The following is an 18012-nucleotide window of genomic DNA, read 5'->3' on the forward strand; positions in this document are numbered from 1 at the left end:
AATGTATGCTTTCAATGCTATAAACTTACCTTTGAGTTCTTCTTTTGCTGCTTCTTAGAAATTTTGGTGAGTTGTATTTTCATTTTCTTCAAAATATTTTATATCTCCTGAAATTTCTTACTTGACCCATGTGTTATCTAGAAGTGTATTGTTTAATATCCATGCATTTTGGGGTTTTCTAACTATCTATTATTGATTTTTAGTTTAATTAATTCCATTGTGGTCAGATATTATATGATATCTATGTTTTTAGATGTGTTACAATGTGTTTTATTGCCCAGAATATGGTCTCTTTTGGTGAGTTTTCCAAGTGAGCTTGAGAAGAATGTACTTTCTGCCGTTGTTCAGTTCAGTTCAGTTTCAGATCAGTTGCTCAGTCATGTCCGACTCTTTGCAACCCCATAGACTGCAGCATACCAGGCTTCCCTGTTCATCACCAACTCCCAGAGTTTGCTCAAACTCATGTCCATCGAATCGGTGATGCCATCCAGCTGTCTCCTCCTCTGTTGTCCCCTTCTCCTCCTGCCTTCAATCTTTCCCAGCATCAGGGTCTTTTCCAGTGGGTCAGGTCTTCGCATCAGATGGCCAAAGTATTGGAATTTCAGCTTCAGCATCAGTCCTTCCAATGAACATTCAGGACTGATTTCCTTTAGGATTGAATGGTTGGATCTTCTTGCAGTCCAAGGGACTCTCAAGAGTCTTCTCCAACACCATAGTTTGAAAGCATCAGTTTTTCGGCTCAGCCTTCTATAAAGAAGTTGGACCGTAAGGTCCAACTCTCCCATCCATACATGACTACTGGAAAAAAACCACAGCTTTGACTATATGGACCTTTGTTGGCAAAGTAATGTCTCTGCTTTTTAATATGCTGTCTAGGTTGGTGATAGCTGTTGTTGGATATAGTTATTTTATATCCAGCCAATTGATAATGTTGTTGAGTTCAGTTATATACTTACTGATTTTCTGCCTACTAGATATTTCCACTTCTGATTAAATGTTAAGTCTCCAACAATGACTGTGGACTCGTTTATTGTTCGTGGCAGTTCTATCATTTTTTGTCTCATGTATTTAGATGCTCTTGTTAGATACGTACAGGTTAAGCATTGTTATGTCTTCTTGGAGAATTGATTATCTTTGAGAACTCTTCTTGCTTTTGAGGTCTGCTCTGTCAGAAAATAATATGGCTTCTCCCACTTTATTTTGATTAATGTTAGCATGGTATATATTGCTCTCAGTCTATGTGTGTTTTTATATTTATCATGGGTTTCTTTTAGATAACATATAGTTGGATCTTGTTTTTTTGATCCATGCAATAAAATGTGTTAATTGGAAAATATACATAACTCTCGGTGAATTGCTATTAAAAAATCTACAACAGCAAGCATGGATAAAAGGCCCTTCATATTGCAGGATAGATCAATGGGTTTTAACAAAGCAGAGTACAAAAGTTCACTGATATGATGTCATATTCCACATCATGATGACCTTCAAGAAACTATCACTTACTGAATTTTGATGTTGTTTTAAAGAAGAATATTCACAATGCACTGAAAATGTTCTAGAAAGGAACATATTTTTTCCTTTTCCAACTCTGATTGAAATGTTACCAGGGATTCCCTGGTAAAGAATCCACCTACCAATGCAGGAGACACAGGTTCCATCCCTGATCTGGGAGGATCCCACATGTTGTGGAGCTGCTAAGCCTGTGTGCCACAACTACTGAGCCTGATTCCTAGAGCCTGGGATCTGAAACTTCTGAGCCCACATTATGCAACTGCTGAAGCCTGAGTTCCCTCGAGCCCATGTTGTGCAACGATAGAAGCCCATACACTGCAACTAGAGAGTAGCCCCCGCTCGTGGAAACTAGAGAAAAACCTGCACAGCAACAAAGACTCAGCCCAGCCAAAAGTAAAGATAAATAAATACATTTAAAAAATAAAATGTTTCCAAACAACGTGTCACAACACATTGAAGCATATGAGAATCCAGATGTCTTCTATTAAGCCAGACATTAAAGAAATTTGCATTCCTATGAAACTGTACCATACTTCTCACTGAAATTTTTTAGGAAAAGATAACTGTTTTTCTTAAAAGTATGTTAGATATGTTAACATATAATTGGCTTATAATTGTTAATTTAAAATAAATTTATACATGATTTTCTGGATAAAAAATAATAAAATTTTTCTTAGTTTTAGTTTCTAACATATTAAATATTGATAGATACGTTACACAAATAAAAGCTCTTTGCAGTTCTCCATCATTTTTAAGAATGTATAGGAGTCCAGAGGCTCAACCGTTTAAGAATCACTGCTGAAAACAATGCCTGGCATGCAAATTAAATACAATATTGTAGCATTTTGGCTAGTAGTTAATAGTTATAATACATGCATGATATGTATTTAAATTTACAGATATTAACACCACAATATGCATGTCTGTTACTTTTTTCCATGGTAAAGGAAGGAGTCCTACTTCAAAATTGGAATCAGTGGGTCTTCAGGCAAAAATGAGATCCAGTGGAGTGGAAAATTTATGAAGGGTTCACCAAAGTATATTAAGGGAACATAAAATGTAACTCGGATGAATTGAGCTGGTATTTTCTAGCTTAAAAAAACATATACACTTCTTTGGTTCAAATCCACCTCCTTTTCTCAGCAAAACTTTAAATACCTTTAAACCTCTGTGGCTACCAACTCCATTTTCTTATTCTCCATTTATCCTGTGCCCATTCCTTTGGTTGCACCATGGTCAAGATCACCAGTGACCCACCTTGTGTTGTCAAGTCACATATCTGTTCGTACTTAGCAGAATTCTCTGCACTGTTAAAGCAATTGACCACTTCTTCTTTCCTGAAACTCTCTCTCTATTGGCTTTTGTGACACCGCACTCTTCTGATTTTGCTCCTGCTTTCCTGGCTTCTTTGGTTTCTCTTCTTTTACTTGACTTGTAAATGTTAAAATGCTCTCAAGGTTCTGTTCTGGGGCCTTTTTCCTTCTCTGCCTACATATTTTCTCCAATGAATAGGAGCCAGCTGTCTCTTCTCTCTTCCTTGAGTTATGAAGACTGTCCCTGAGTTACATCTTCCTGCCAGTAGCACTCAACCCTTTAACTTTAGCTTCAATCTCCCTTTAGAAAAAAGATCAGTACAGCTGACTCCCTACTTGAGATTTCTACATCGGTGTCCAGTAGGCATGTCAAACTCAACATGGCTAGAACAAACTCTGATTCTCCCACTCCAACAACTACTCCCCCTTCTGACTTCTCTGTTCCAATTAAATGGTGCCACGGTCAACCAGGAGTTCAAAGCAAACTCCACTGGCAAGCCTTTTTCTTTTCTTAAAAAAAAAAAAAATTACTTGGCTGTGTCGGATCTTAGTTGCAGCATGTAGAATCTAGTTTCCTGACCAGTGATCAAACCTGGGCCCCTGCATTGGGAGAGTGTGGAATCTTAGTCACTGGACCACCAGGGAAGTCCCAAGCCCTTTTCATTTATTTAGAGTTTTGTCTTTCTCTCAGGAAGACAAAACAAAACAGTATCTTCCAAAAACTTTTGATGTTGTAATCTTAAGTTAAAGAGGTAAAGGAAATACTTGGTCTTATTTTTTCCACCTATTTTCATTAAATGAAAATACGTTTTCCCTGCAGTGGCACAGCTGCTCTTTAAATTTTCCCTTTTCACCTTCATATGTAAAATTTATACATCTCTATTCATATTGAATAGCCACAATTCAAGGTGACAGGTTAATGCTAAGATCATTCTGAATGCAGAATATTTATAGGAGTAATAAGGTTTAATGCTTATATGATATGAAACTCAAATTGGCATCAGGTATCTGGAATTAAAAGTGTGAACTGTTAAAAATCTGTGTGACTTTGGAGGGTGGTTTGTGTGTGCGTTACTGATGAAAAGAGGGAGAAAGACAAAAAGAGAAAGATTATAATTTAGTACACTGAAATGATAAGATAAGCAAATGCATTCTGAGATAAAACTCATTATGGACTTTACTTTTGAGCTGGTAGCGGCCCAGATGGACAGACAGGGATGAAGCTGGAATCTCCCTATTATACCTGAATGAGTTTTCTTCCTTCTTTTGATGATGTGGTAGCAAATTTGTGACTTCTTTAGCTTTCTTTAACTAATGTATGGCATTTAATATATTTTACCAAACTTGTTGAGAGGAAAACAATGTGAAGCAAATTGAAGAGAAGATGAGGCATTCTGAAACTCTTCAAGTCTTATACACATCGAAAAGTTTGAGGACCACTGGCATTAAAGCCATTTTCTGGTCCTTATTTTCCTTATATTTGTATCAGATTGAAGATGATCTAATTCCGATGAGATTCTGAATCGGTGAGAATGAATGAATAGAGAGATAAAACAACATACTAAATCTCATGTATTTTTGTGACTAGAATATTAATGCTGCCTTGATTGACAGGAGAATGATGAAATACCCCAATTACCAAAGTTTGAAAGGACTCTATAGATTCTGGTTATTAAAGTTTGATGCTGTAAACATGTCATTTATCTTCAGAAAGGAAGACTGACACATTTTGTAGAAAATGTCAGTTTTCATGAATTTGCCCTCTCAAGTAAGCATCTAAATTCTGCCTGCACTGCTATATAAGATGAGGCTCTTGGGAAACATAAATGCTTGGTTAGAAATGCTAAGAAGTTCCAGGTTTTGTTTCACATGCAGTTAAACAAAAAGTTCCATATTGTCACGGAGGATAAGAAGATAAAATGTCAGATAAAGATAGAGTTTACTTTATTAGGTTGTATGTTTCCTTTTGCCTCATAGTTTGATTCATTGTCACTACTCCTTTCTTTAATTTGCTGGTTTCAGAATGTGACTGAGTTTAGTTTATGACGATAAGATTTATAAATGTAGAGGTGAAGTTTAAGTTTTGCTTGCACGAGAGGTTCTGTTTCCTACGTGGCCAATATGAAATGTAAACTCGGTGGTCAGAGCATCATGCTGTTTCATGACTAAATGGGAAGAGCTAAGGAGCATTTTTGATAAAGATATTGTTAAAAAAAAAAACTAAAATTGAAAATTAGGTTAACACTAATTAAAATGGGTATTAAAGCCAGAAAATTTGAAAATCTCTATCCATTGCCAATTATACCTAACTTTAGATAATATTTCAAAAGATTGTATTACAGATTTCTAATAAGAAAGTTAAGGTGTCATCCAGTACTTTCTTATTCATTTTATTTAATTCAGCTGAATTCTTACATTGAGATGAGGCTGTTAGTACTGATGTGGCTTTAAAGTTATGGAATCTGAAACGTGAACCCACTGAATCAGGAATCAAGATGGTGCTGAAGCTAAAGCTAGGAGTGAGATCCTGCAGTTCAGTTGTTTTGTTTCTTTTAGATGGTTTTGTTTTTCTCTTTACACAAGTTCTACAAAAGTTTAACATGCACACAGCCAGATATTCTGAAAGTAAGAAAGTGTACAAAGGTCACTTTCCTACCACCTGGAAGTAATCACTGTTTGCCTTTTAGTGTGTGCCACGTATTTTTCTTAGTATGAATGCACTCTGACATTATACATGTGTACACATATATGTGTGTATATATACACATATGCATATATATGTAAAAGTGTGTATGTATGTGTGCATCCAGTATGCTTAGTCGTATTTCCACCAAACAATAGTTTACAGACCTCTTTTTTAGACAGACATATGTATATATACTTTTCATCTCATTCCATTTCTGATTACACTTTTCCCAGTATTCTGTAGTTTGCTTGTACCATAATATATTAAATGATCCCCTTAATGATGAGCTTTTAAGTTGTTTCCCCTGTTTTTGCTTCTGTAATCAATACATTGAAACCCCTTGTCTGAAAATTTTCTTAGGATAAATTTCAAGAGATAGAATTGCTGGGTTAAAGGAAACGCCCACTTAGAAATCTGAGATTTATACTAAGTTGTCCTCAGAAGTGTTGTGTCATTTTGTATTGTTATTAGCAATGTCTTGAGGGTGATGATTTTGGAATATTATGAACAATCCTTTGTTTTGTTAATCTTTTAAATCTTGGTAAATATGGGATTCCCTGGTGGCTCAGACAGTAAAGAGTCTGAGAGAGAGAGAGTCTCTCTCTGCGGGAGACTTGGTTTTGATCCCTGGGTTGGAAAGATCCCCTGGAGAAGGGAATGGTAATCCACTCCGGTATTCTTGCCTGGAAAATTCCGTAGACAGAGGAGCCTTGCATGCTGCAGACATTCTTACAGTAATTTTCATTTGTTTGGTGGAGTATCTCCAGATTCCTTCCAGCTTCTGTGTGCCCTGACTTCACAGGCAGTGGCTGGAGCTCTTAGGACAGATAAAGGAAGGAATGATCTCGCCTGGTCTTTAAGTAGTTAATGGACCTTGTTTTGAGGACCCAGACCAGATTTGCTGGATGGAAAATCATTTTTTTCCTTCTAAACATTTGTAAGGCCCAGTATAAATAACTCTTTTTTTTTTCTTTGTAAAAATAATAGCTTATTTCATCACGGGCTTAATGACCACCAGGAAGAGTCTAGATCTTTGAAATACTAATGAACTTATTTGCCTACCATAGGGCTTTAGAGAGCTCTGAACCTGATCCCAGAAATACAAAAACTCAAGGCAGGCAGGAGAGGATGGGGAATTCTTCCGTTCCTTCTTGAAAGTCTCTTTTTCTTTCTCCCTTCCTTCCTCACTCCCTCAATCTCTCTCACTTGTAAAGGGATCCCTTTAGAATTTCTGGCCCTTTTGTTGTTATTAGAAGTCCCCTTTTGGCTAAATTTTGGTCCTTTGTGCTTCACAAGACTTAGGTGTTTAGGCAACATTTGACTCTAAGTATCTTACTGCAGAACTTTGAGATCTTGGTAAATACATTTAATTCATATCCACATGATCACTTTTGGCCCTGTCCCAAACTGTAAAGGAAATATCCCCAGGTAGGAGAAACAAACAATGCACAAGGTTTCTGTCTTTTATTGATATAACAAAACTATTGCACTTGATAGTTACTGGATTCTTATAAAAAAATAATTGATTCGGATCAACACTCGGTTACTTGATTAACCCCATGTTGTCTTCATAATATCTTTTCCTGTTTCCTGCAGGCGTTCTTGCACTGGATGAACCAGTGCGCAGCATCGAAGCTTGACAAAAATGTAACAGAAGAAACCGTGAAGGTGAGGAGGTGCAGCTGGCCCTTGACCCCAGCACACGGTCCCCTCAGTTAAAATGTCACCTGTGCGGTATTACCTCAGGGCTTGTCCACTTCTCTCCAGTTCCAGTATAAGTTGTTTTTTTAAGTCTTTATTGAATTTGTTACAATATTGTTTCTGGTTTATGTTTTGTTTTTTTGGCCACTAAGCATGTGAGATCTTAGCTCCCTGACCAGGAATCAAACCCTCACCACCTGCATTGAAAGGCAAAGAGTTAACCACTGGAATACCAGGGAGTTCAGTTCAGTCACTCAGCCGTGTCTGACTCTTTGCCACTCCATGGACTGCAGCACGCCAGGCTTCCCTGTCCATCACCAACTCCTGGAGCTTGCTCAAACTCATGTCCATCGAGTCGGTGAAGCAATCCAACCATCTCATCCTCTGTCGTCCCCTTCTCCTCCTGCCTTCAATCTTTCCCCGCATCAGGGTCTTTTCTAATGAGTCAGTTCTTTGCATCAGGTGGCCAAAGTATTGCAGTTTCAGTTTCAGCATCAGTCCTTCCAGTGAATATTCAGGATTGATTTCTTTTAGGATGGACTGGTTGGATCTCCTTGCAGTCCAAGGGACTTTCAAGAGTCTTCTCCAACAACCACAGTTCAAAAGCATCAATTCTTTGGTGCTCAACTTTCTTTATGGTCCAACTCTCACATCCATACATGACTACTGGAAAAACCATAGCTTTGACCAGATGGACCTTTGCTGGCAAAGTATTGTCTCAATGAAACTATGAGCCATGCTGTGTAGGGCCGTCCCACATGGACAGGTTATGGTGGAGAGTTCTGACAAAACGTGGTCCACTGAAGAAGGGAATGCAAACCACTTCAGTGTTCTTGCCTTGAGAACCCCATGAACAGTATGAAAAGGCAAAAAGATAAGACACTGAAAGATGAACTCCCCAGGTTGTTAGGTGCCCAATATGCTACATATTGGGAACAGTGAAGAAATAACTCCAGAAAGAATGAAGAGATGGAGCCAAAGCAAAAACAACATTCAGTTGTATAAGTGACTGGTGATGGAAATAAAATACGATGCTGTAAAGAGCAGTATTGCTTAGGAACCTGGAACATTAGGTCCATGAAACAAGGTAAATTAGAAGTGGTCAAACAGGAGATGGCAAGAGTGAACATCGATATTTTAGGAATCAGTGAACTAAAATGGACTGGAATGGGTGAATTTAACTCAAATGACCATTATATTTACTACCGTGGGCAAGAATCCCTTAGAAGAAATGGAGTAGCCCTCATAGTCAACAAAAGAGTCCAAAATGCAGTACTTGGATATAGTCTCAAAAATGACAGAATGGTCTCTGTTCGTTTCCAAGGCAAACCATTCAGTATCACAGTAATCCAAGTCTATGCCTCGACCAGTAATGCTGAAGAAGCTGAAGTTGAACAGTTCTATGAAGACCTACAAGACCTTCTAGCACTAACACCCAGAAAAGATGTCTTATTCATTATAGGGGACTGGAATACAAAAGTAGGAAGTCAAGATACCTAGAGTAAAAGGCAAATTTGGCCTTGGAGTACAAAATAAAGCAGGGCAAAGGCTAATAGAGTTTTGCCAAGAGAACTTACTGTTCATAGCAAACACCTTCTTCCAACAACATAAGAGAAGACTCTACACATGGACATTACCAGATGGTCAACACTGAAATCAGATTATATTCTTTGCAGCCAAAGATTGAGAAGCTCTATACAATCAGCAAAAACAAGACTGGAAGTTGACTATTGCTCAGATCATGAACACCTTATTGCCAAATTCAGACTTAAATTGAAGAAAATAGGGATAACCACTAGACCTTTCAGGTATGACCTAAATCAAATCCCTAACGATTATACAGTGGAAGTGACAAACAGATTCAAGGGATTAGATCTGAAGACAGACTGCCTGAAGAACTATGGACGGAGGTTCATGACAGTGTACAGGAGGCAGTGATCAAGGCCATCCCCAAGAAAAAGAAATGCAAAAAGGCAAAATGGTTGTCTGCAGAGGCCTTACAAATAGCTGAGGAAAGGAGAGAAGCTAAAGGCAAAGGAGAAAAGGAAAGATATATCCATTTGATTTCAGAGTTCCAAAGAATAGCAAGGAGAGGAATGCCAGGGAAGTATCAGTATAATGCCACAGAATAAGTTCTGTGCCAGGCACCTGTGTGGATGACAGCGAGAAAACAAGAAAATAGGATTTGGGAAAAGAAATGGAGGGTTATGAGGATGGTGTAGAAGATGGGACTTTTTTTTTTTTTTTGCCAAGACCTTGGAAGTGTTTGAAAGGAAGGAGAAAAATAGCCTCAAGTCCAAAAACTTTCCAGTCTCTGAGGGGGAGGGAGCTGACCCGTGTGTGAGAGGATTACTGGAGGGGCCTGGAAGGCAGGATGTGGGCCATTGTGACTTCCAGGCTCGGACTCCTGAGGAATAAGTGATTTGGATGGTCCATTGGTGCAGAAAATGTCCGCACAATACCTTCAGCTCACAAATGTATGAGCATTTCCTTTTAAACCATAGGGAAGGAAAATTGTGAAGAGTTTTGGGGAAAAAGGCGGGGGGAAGATAGTAAATGAGAATCATGCTATAGTTGTTACTACTCATTTAAACTGTACATGTTTTCATTGATATTTATTTTGGATCCTAACTTGCCCTGTTATTTTACTGAAAATAAAAAGTCCCCATGAATTTTATAGGCATTTCTATTTCCCATTGAATTGAGTAATCACTTTTCTGTTCGCCTTACCATGGAGTATTTTATTAATAGTTTGGGTGCTTTTGGTTGCAAGCAAAAGATTGCTGTTACTCACAGGAACATGACAATGCTTTGGCTCTCATAGCAGTAACTTCTGCGGGCAGAGAAGCCCTTCCTGTAAAGCCAGCAAGTCTGGTTTTCTACCTGCCGCCCACTGTCGTTTGTGGGATGGGACTGTCATGCTTCGATTCAGTCACTTGGGATTGTCCTGAGAACCTGGATCAGGTTTTCAGTGGTTCCAAGAATTGTGTGGGAGGGGAGCAGACGTCCAGACGGAATGGGTGCTCTGCCAGCCGGGTGGGTGGGAAAGGGCAGCTCTCCACCAGTGTTCTCAATGTGGAGAGAAAATACTATATTCCCATAGAATTTTTTTTCCAACTTGCCTCACTACTGCATTTACACATTTATTTACAGATGCTGTTCTCAAACATTGAGGACATCCTCGCAGTACATAAAGAATTCTTAAAGGCCGTGGAAGAGTGCTTACATCCAGAACCTAACGCTCAGCAAGAAGTGGGAACCTGCTTTCTTCAGTTTGTAGGATCAGTTTCTGTTTATTTTAAAAGCTTTTCCCCCTAGCATTTAAGGTTTCCCTTTTGGCAAAGTAGTATGTGGGAATTCAGCGTTAGAGGTAAAATCTGACACCAAAAAAAAAGTTTGGGGTCTTTTAAGGCCAGGGAAATCTTCCACTTAGAGCCAGAAAAGGGGAGGGGGCCTCGCATCATCCATTTTATTCAGTGCAGAATAAACAGGCTTTTCTTTTTTCCCAACGAGTTAGTTTTTCGCATCCGCTGTAGCTTTGAATTCTAATGAATATTCAGGCTGTCCATAATGAATGGATTTTTATGTTACTCTCAAACATGGAGCATTTCTCTTTTGAGGCAGAAAATCCTCACTCTTATAATGGTGTGATGAGCCTTGTGTTAGTCAAAATGTTCTCTTGTTCATTGACTTCTGACAAACCTGGAGATGAACAGACCTGGTCCCTCAAGGTGCACACACGCTTGCATCTGAATTTTTCTCAGAGGCTTGTACGGAGCAGTGCAGAAGAAGAACAAGCCAGTCAGGACTCAGTTGTTTCAAATTGTATGTCATGCTTGTATGATCGTTTCCATTTCTTTACACATGATAGCTGAAATTATTTATGCAGTCGATTTGCAAGGTAAGAAGCCACCTGTATAGTGAAAATTGTTTTCAGAACTAAAGGGCATTCATACTGACGAAAGAAAAGTAATGCTTCTATTTCTATCATTCTCCTGTTGCTAATTTTCAGAATACCCATTGGAATCCATTTATTTATCAAAATGCTATACGATTAGTGTTCTGTTTAAAAATTTTGTCATTGAAATCCATTTTCATTTTTTTTTTATTTCTAGTTAGTCTTTTATAAAGTAATGATGGGTAGTTTCTAGATCTATATATGTAGTGAGCAGACTCTGTGCATGTTATTTTAAGTATCAGAAAACATTCCGTAAAAATAATTCTATGGAAGAGAGAGACTCCTTGAGTATAGGGAGATGACACTTTCCTTGGGTACAACTCTAAGTCACGTGTGTTTGTGTCCACTTAATCCAGACTGTTCCCCTTCATGAAGGAATGCAGATCTCCTGCCAGCTGGAGTGGTTGCTGGGTTACTGAGTCCTGGGTTGCACATGGGAATCTTGCTCCCTGACATCCATTTCCTCAGTAACACACTATGAATCTGTCAGCCACGAATTTAGCCGAACTATTTCTGAAGTTTGTTTTCTTCTGGTTCATACCATCTCTTGAAATAAAGTCATTCAATCAATTTTCTGCTGGCTGTATAAAATAGCACTCAGTGTTTCTAAATGCATGTCTTAGAAATTTCAGAGGACACACTTCTCTTCTACTCTTTGATCACTACCTTTTCTGTGTCTTCCTCTTTTATTTGGATCACTTTGATAGATATTAATCATTGTCACTTGTAGAAAACCTTATAAATGGAAGAGAGCTTAGAGATCAGGGTGGTGTGACATTTCTCCTTTTAGGAACGTATCCTTTCTGTAGCACCTGTGAAGATTGTTCATCTTGCTTTTACTTGATCACTTTTAGTGATAACTCTGATTGTTGGAAAAATCGTTATATTAATCCAAAATCTGCCTGTCACTGCCCATCATGGCCTTTGCAGTTTGCACCCAGTGGTCCTAGTTTTGTGTTTCGGAGCTACAAAGATTTATAAATCCTTTATAATAAGTATGACAGCTATTTGAAAGTAGCTGCACTTCCTTACTGGAGAAGGCAGCGGCACTCCACTCCAGTACTCTTGCCTGGAAAATCCCATGGACGGAGGAGCCTGGTGGGCTGCAGTCCATGGGGTCGCTAAGAGTCGGACACAACTGAGCGACTTCACTTTTCACTTTCATGCATTGGAGAAGGCAATGGCAACCCACTCCAGTGTTCTTGCCTGGAGAATCCCAGGGACGGGGAGCCTGGTGGGCTGCTGTCTATGGGGTCTCACAGAGTCGGACATGACTGAAGTGACTTAGCAGCAGCAGAAGCAGCAGCACTTCCTTACTTTTATATGCAAACAAGTATCTCTCTCTGAGATGACCTTTCAGATGTAACATCTTCAAGGTCTGTCATTATCTTAGTTGCTTGTTGCTGAATATCATCTACTTTGTCAGTGCCCCTTTTAAACTGTCCAGATTGGTGCATGTGACCTGCAGGGCACTATGTCCTATTCCTCTATGATCTGACACATGCTTTTCCTTCCACCAAAATACATTCTTCCCTCTCCCTGCTGGGGAATTGTAGATTCATCTCCCTGCTCTTGCCTGGATATGATATCTTTACTAAAGCTGTAACTGAGCCCTCCCAGTAAAGCTAAATGCTCTCTTGTCTGTAATCTGCTAGCACTTGGTTCATTTACTTTTTTGTGTGTACATCATATTGGATTGTAATGAATATAAGTCTGTCCCCTTCCTAGATCCATCCCCTTCATGGACCAGAAAAAAATAAACATATTCCTATATACACACAGTATTGCTCTTGAAATGTAGTAAACACTTAATAAAGTTTGTTCATAAACATCACCCTTCATGTTTCAAAATGGCTAATAAAATGACTCTAATGTATTCTTGAATTTACAGAAGGACAAGTTTCGCATCTATGATGAATATTGTAGTAATCATGAGAAGGCACAGAAATTGCTCTTTGAACTTAACAAAATAAGAACAATCCGGACATTTCTTTTGGTAAGTATATATTTATGTGTCACCATATGCTGTTATTTGTTGATAGGTCCACTGAGAGCCAAGGAATAGCATCAGGGTAGTATTAGAACTGCTTGTGTGACATCTGTTTTTAACATATCCCTGCTATGAAGCTAGAGAGTCCTTTGAGAAATGTAAGAAGTGAGACTGTAAATCAACTGTACTTCAGTAAATGCATATAGTAATAAATTGAGTTGGCTGAAAAGTTTATTAAGTGTTTTCTGTTATATGGAAAAACCTGAATGAACTTTTTCGCCAGTCTGATATATACTCTTAAAATCACACACACACACACACACACACACACACATGAAATGAATGAATGAAATGAAAAGAAGTGAGAGTTGGGAGAAGCTTGTTCATGGAGAAACACTGCCATACCCTCTCCTGGTTGACGAGTTACGAGACCACAGGTTCTTAGTGAGAGAAGACGTTTATGCCAGAGTTCACCATTGCTTTTATATCCCTCCAGTCTCTAGAGTTTCATTTACTGCTGCTTAGAGAGCTCTAAGTAGGGCAGTGACAGGAAGGAAACACTTCGTGGGGATGGTAGAAAAGAATTTTCAAGACCGACCTTTCTCCTACATATATTCTTTATTCATTGTTCATAAAAAGAGAAAAATCTGTGTTTAATTTCTTTAGGATAGTACAAATAAATGCATATTTTGGCAGTTACTTAAACATCATAATTGCCAGTGAAAACCTCACTGTAAATAGAATTCAGTGATATTTAGCAAGCTGTGGAGTCGAGAGGCCAATCTCCACCATCCGGTTTTAGAGCCTGGATCAGCTCATTTAAACTGAAAAATAAAATACCTGTTTACAACTCATTTCTACTCCCACTGTTAGCTCAAGGCAATCACCGATTTGCTCTCCATCCCTCTAGGTTTGCCTTTTCTGGAGATTTCATATAAATGGAGTATAATACAATACTATCTTTTAATGCCTGGCTTCTTTTGCTGACTAAAATGATTTTGAGGTTCATCCTTGTTATAACATGTATCCATACTCCATTCATTGTTATTGCTGAATAATATTCCATTGTGTTTTGTTTATCCATTTGCCAGTTTATGAATAATGGGTCAACAATTGACTGTGGTAATGGTGGGCCTTGAAGATCCTTGAAGTCATTTCGGAGAGAAAGATTTCTTAGTAAAGTCAGGATATGCCCAGTTTGGGCAGTTCTAAAGAATACTATTATGAATATTCATGTACAAGTCTGTGTGTGGATATACATTTTCATTTTCTTGGGTAAATACTTAGAGTAGAATTGCTGAAACAGTGAGTTTATGCTCAGGTCTTTTCCTTTTTTAATAATTTCTCTAGGGAATACAATATACATCTTAACTTAGGAAGTCCTATTTCCTGAGGCTGGTTGTTATTTTTTTGTTTGTTTTGTTTTTAGTAACTTGACTGGATTGAATTTGAGAATCTGTACCTTTTGTATACACAGCCGCTGCCCCCGTCTTTACTCAGTTTTTGTTTTATAACTTAGTTTTTCCTTTAGGCGTGACTCCTCTGACTTTTTAACTTAGTGGTCAGTTGGGAATTTGTCAGAGGTAAACTGAACCTCACGATGCATCTGATTTCTGGATCTGTGTGGGAGTGTGGGGGGACACATTCACAGAGCAGGCAGTTTCCAACTCAGACCTGGGTTTTTCTTCTTAAGGGGCCATCATCTCATTTCTTCTCTGCATGTACACAGTCTGACGTTTGCCCCAAGCAGGACCGAAGTCTCGGGCTAGCGTAATTGTGAGCGTGCCCGTTTTTCTTAGGCAGTGTGCTACATTGCCAACACTCCTGGGTGTGGGATTTTTGCCCTCTGCAGGCCCCTCTGATAGCTGGTTTGCAGGGCCAGTGCTACTGTGACCGGGCCACCATGCAGGATGAGCTGAGGATGACCCTGGTTGGTGGGGGTGGAGAAGAAGGGGAAGAAAGGGAAGGGCCCAGGCAAGAATGCTACTAAGTCCTCTGTTCTTACCTGAAGTTCAGCAGTTTTTCGTGAATAAACACTTCTCAATTTGTTGACTTTAGTTGATTTCCAGAGTCCTGAAATTGTTGTCCCCCCTGCCCCCACAATTTAGTTTAGTATAACCGCTGTTTTGGGCTTCCCTGGTTGCTCAATGGTAAAAGAATCCTCCTGCAATGCAGGAGACACAGGAGATGGTTTGATCCCTGGGTCAGGAAGATCCTCTGGAGGAGGGCATGGCAACCCACTCCAGTATTCTTGCCTGGAGAATCCCATGGACAGAGGGGCCTGGAGGGCTACAGTCCATAGGGTTGCAAAGAGTTAGACATGGCTGAAGCGACTTAGCATGCACACACGCATCAGTTGTTTGGGGGAAGAGAATTTACTGATCTCTTCTCTCTGGCATGGCCAGAGGAAGTTCCTGCACCTTTGGACTAATGGAGCTCCCTGTGAAGTCTCAGAACTCTGCTGTACCCCTCAGGGCACTCTGTTCTCAGCAGAGCTGGGTCTCCGCTACATATCCCAAGTCCCAGATGCTGCTGGTAGGAAGATCCTGGCTTTGATAGTTCTTGCCTTGGCACTAAGTGGACACTAATTATCTGGATGACTTTAGGAAATTCATTACATCTCTGGTGTCCTTTTCCTTACTCATTAAATAGGGATAATAGCAATCACCGTTTGGAAAACATTAAGGGTTTACAGATATGGGATGATGATGTTATAATTTTGGGTACTTGCATATGCCATCACCTGAGTAAGTTTTTAGGATTGGTGGATTCTCTGGGAGCTTATTTAGGAAATATATTTTCTGTCTACATAAGTAGAGAGGTGACTCTCACAAGCCAGTCTAATAGGGACCTACTGTACAGCTCAGGGAACTCCACTCAGTTCTCTGTAATGACCTATATGGGAAAAGAATCTGAAAAAGAGTGGATCTGTGTATATATATGATGGATTCACTTTGCTGTGCAGCAGGAACTAACACAACATTGTAAATCAGCTATACTCCAATAAAAATTTTAAGAAGAAATAAAATGACAACCAACCCCAGCTGTTAAGAAGGGAGTTTGTAGTCTATGTAGGACTAATGGATAAGAAAATAAAAGCAGGTTGCTGCTACTTAATCACTCAGTTGTGTCTGACTCTCTGTGGCCCCATGGACTGTAGTCCACCAGGCTCCCCTGTCCATGGAATTCTCCAGAAAAGAATACTGGAGCAGGTTGCCATTTCCTACTCCAGGGTGTCTTCCTGACCCAGAGATCAAACACACATCTCTTGTGTCTCCTTCATTGGCAAGTGAATTCTTTACCACTGAGCCATCTGGGAAGCCCCAGTAGCAAGTTAGACAGTCATGAGTTGCTTAGGGTGCTTTAGCCCAGGGCTAGGTACAGGGGGTGGCTGCATGTATAAGGAGTGTTCACTCTATGGGAACACCGAAACATCACTGGAAGTAGAATGGTATGTAGATATGTTATTAATATATAGGATTCCTCTGGGGATAGTACCATAACAGGTGGAAAGAGTTATTTTGATGACCTGATTGCAAGAGGGGTTGAAACCCCTTAGAACAGGTTTGAATGGGACACTTATTTGCTGCTCTGTCTAAGGTTGCTGGTGAAGTGAAAGTCACGGAGCTGGTTTTGCCCAGTTGGCTGCACGGATTGGAGCTGAACTCAGTTGCTCAAGGCAGTGGGGGCGGGGGGCATTGTTCTGCTTCCATCACTGTTCCTTTTATCTCCTTTCCTGCTCAGCACTCAGTCTCTCCTCTTGCTGAATTTAAGACTGTATTTTAAAAGATAGTGGTATACAGGTTATTAAGTTGTCAGTATGATGATTGAGGAGCCCTTTTCTTCCTCTGTTGAATATTTATTATCTGCTTTGTCTGTGCCAGTCACCGTGATAGGTGCTTCAGAAACAGGTTTTGACATCACTTTCAAAACTATTTTTTAGGGAATGCCCTGGCAGTCCAGTGGTTAGGAATTGGCATTTTCACTGCCAGGGCCCAGGTTTAATCCCTGGTCAGGGAACTAAGATCTCATGAGTCTTGTGGCACAGCCAAAAAAAGTTTGTAAAAATTTTTTAAATTAAAACCATTGTTTTTTTTAAAATTTTTATATTGTCACTGCAGCTTAAACACAGAATAAGGATGAAGTGCTTAAGAGGATCAAGTCTTTATCAGCATCGATTCTCTTGACTGTCACTTTTAGTAAACGGAAGCTGCTCCCATTTCATTTCAGTGTGATTGTTGGCTTTGAGTTTTCTTCTTTCATCTTGCCTCTGTGGAGATCATATCTGACCTCCTTCTCTGAGACTGGCTGGCCAGTGTCATTGGTGAGGTATTACAGCTCAAAGTGGCTTAGAGATCACTGGATTAAAACTGGCCTGTTTAACAGAGAGGAAAAGTAGAACCTTGAAATTGGTCCAAGTTGCACCGCTTGCCAATGGCAGGGCATGGGGAGAACCCAGTCATCTTCAGGCCTGACCTTCTGCATCACTACACAACCTCTCCCTAAGCATGATGTGTATATGCACGTGTGCATCTGTTTATTCATCCGTCAGCACATCCATCCATCCACTCATCCATCTCTCCATTAATTCATCCCTCCGTCTCTGTTTATTTCTTTTACTCAGCACATCCGTCCATCCATTCAACATCTCTCCATTAATTCATTCCTCCATCTTTTACTTTCTGTCTTCTTCCTCAGACTTCATATTCAGTTGGATATATGTGAATTCATTTTCAAGATAAAGACTCAAAACACAGGTCTCTAAACTGAAATGCAAAATTATTTCCTTTCTCTCCTGTAAATTTTATTTGTAACTAAATGTGCTTTTCTCGGGCTTCCCCAGTGGCTC

General features: G+C 39.5%; 1 protein-coding gene across 2 annotated transcripts in view; it reads left to right on the forward strand.

The window, feature by feature from the left end:
- Positions 1–18012, forward strand: part of PREX2 (phosphatidylinositol-3,4,5-trisphosphate dependent Rac exchange factor 2) — a 301596-nt gene that overhangs the window by 65176 nt on the left and 218408 nt on the right. For both annotated transcript variants that reach the window (XM_061438929.1, XM_061438928.1), the window contains exons 2-4: positions 7111–7182; positions 10369–10491; positions 13065–13169. In XM_061438929.1, the coding sequence (XP_061294913.1) occupies positions 7111–7182; positions 10369–10491; positions 13065–13169 (300 nt within the window). The remainder of the gene's footprint in view (positions 1–7110; positions 7183–10368; positions 10492–13064; positions 13170–18012) is intronic.

The sequence above is a fragment of the Bos javanicus genome, chromosome 14 (assembly GCF_032452875.1).
Source record: "Bos javanicus breed banteng chromosome 14, ARS-OSU_banteng_1.0, whole genome shotgun sequence".
Classification (NCBI taxonomy): domain Eukaryota; kingdom Metazoa; phylum Chordata; class Mammalia; order Artiodactyla; family Bovidae; genus Bos; species Bos javanicus.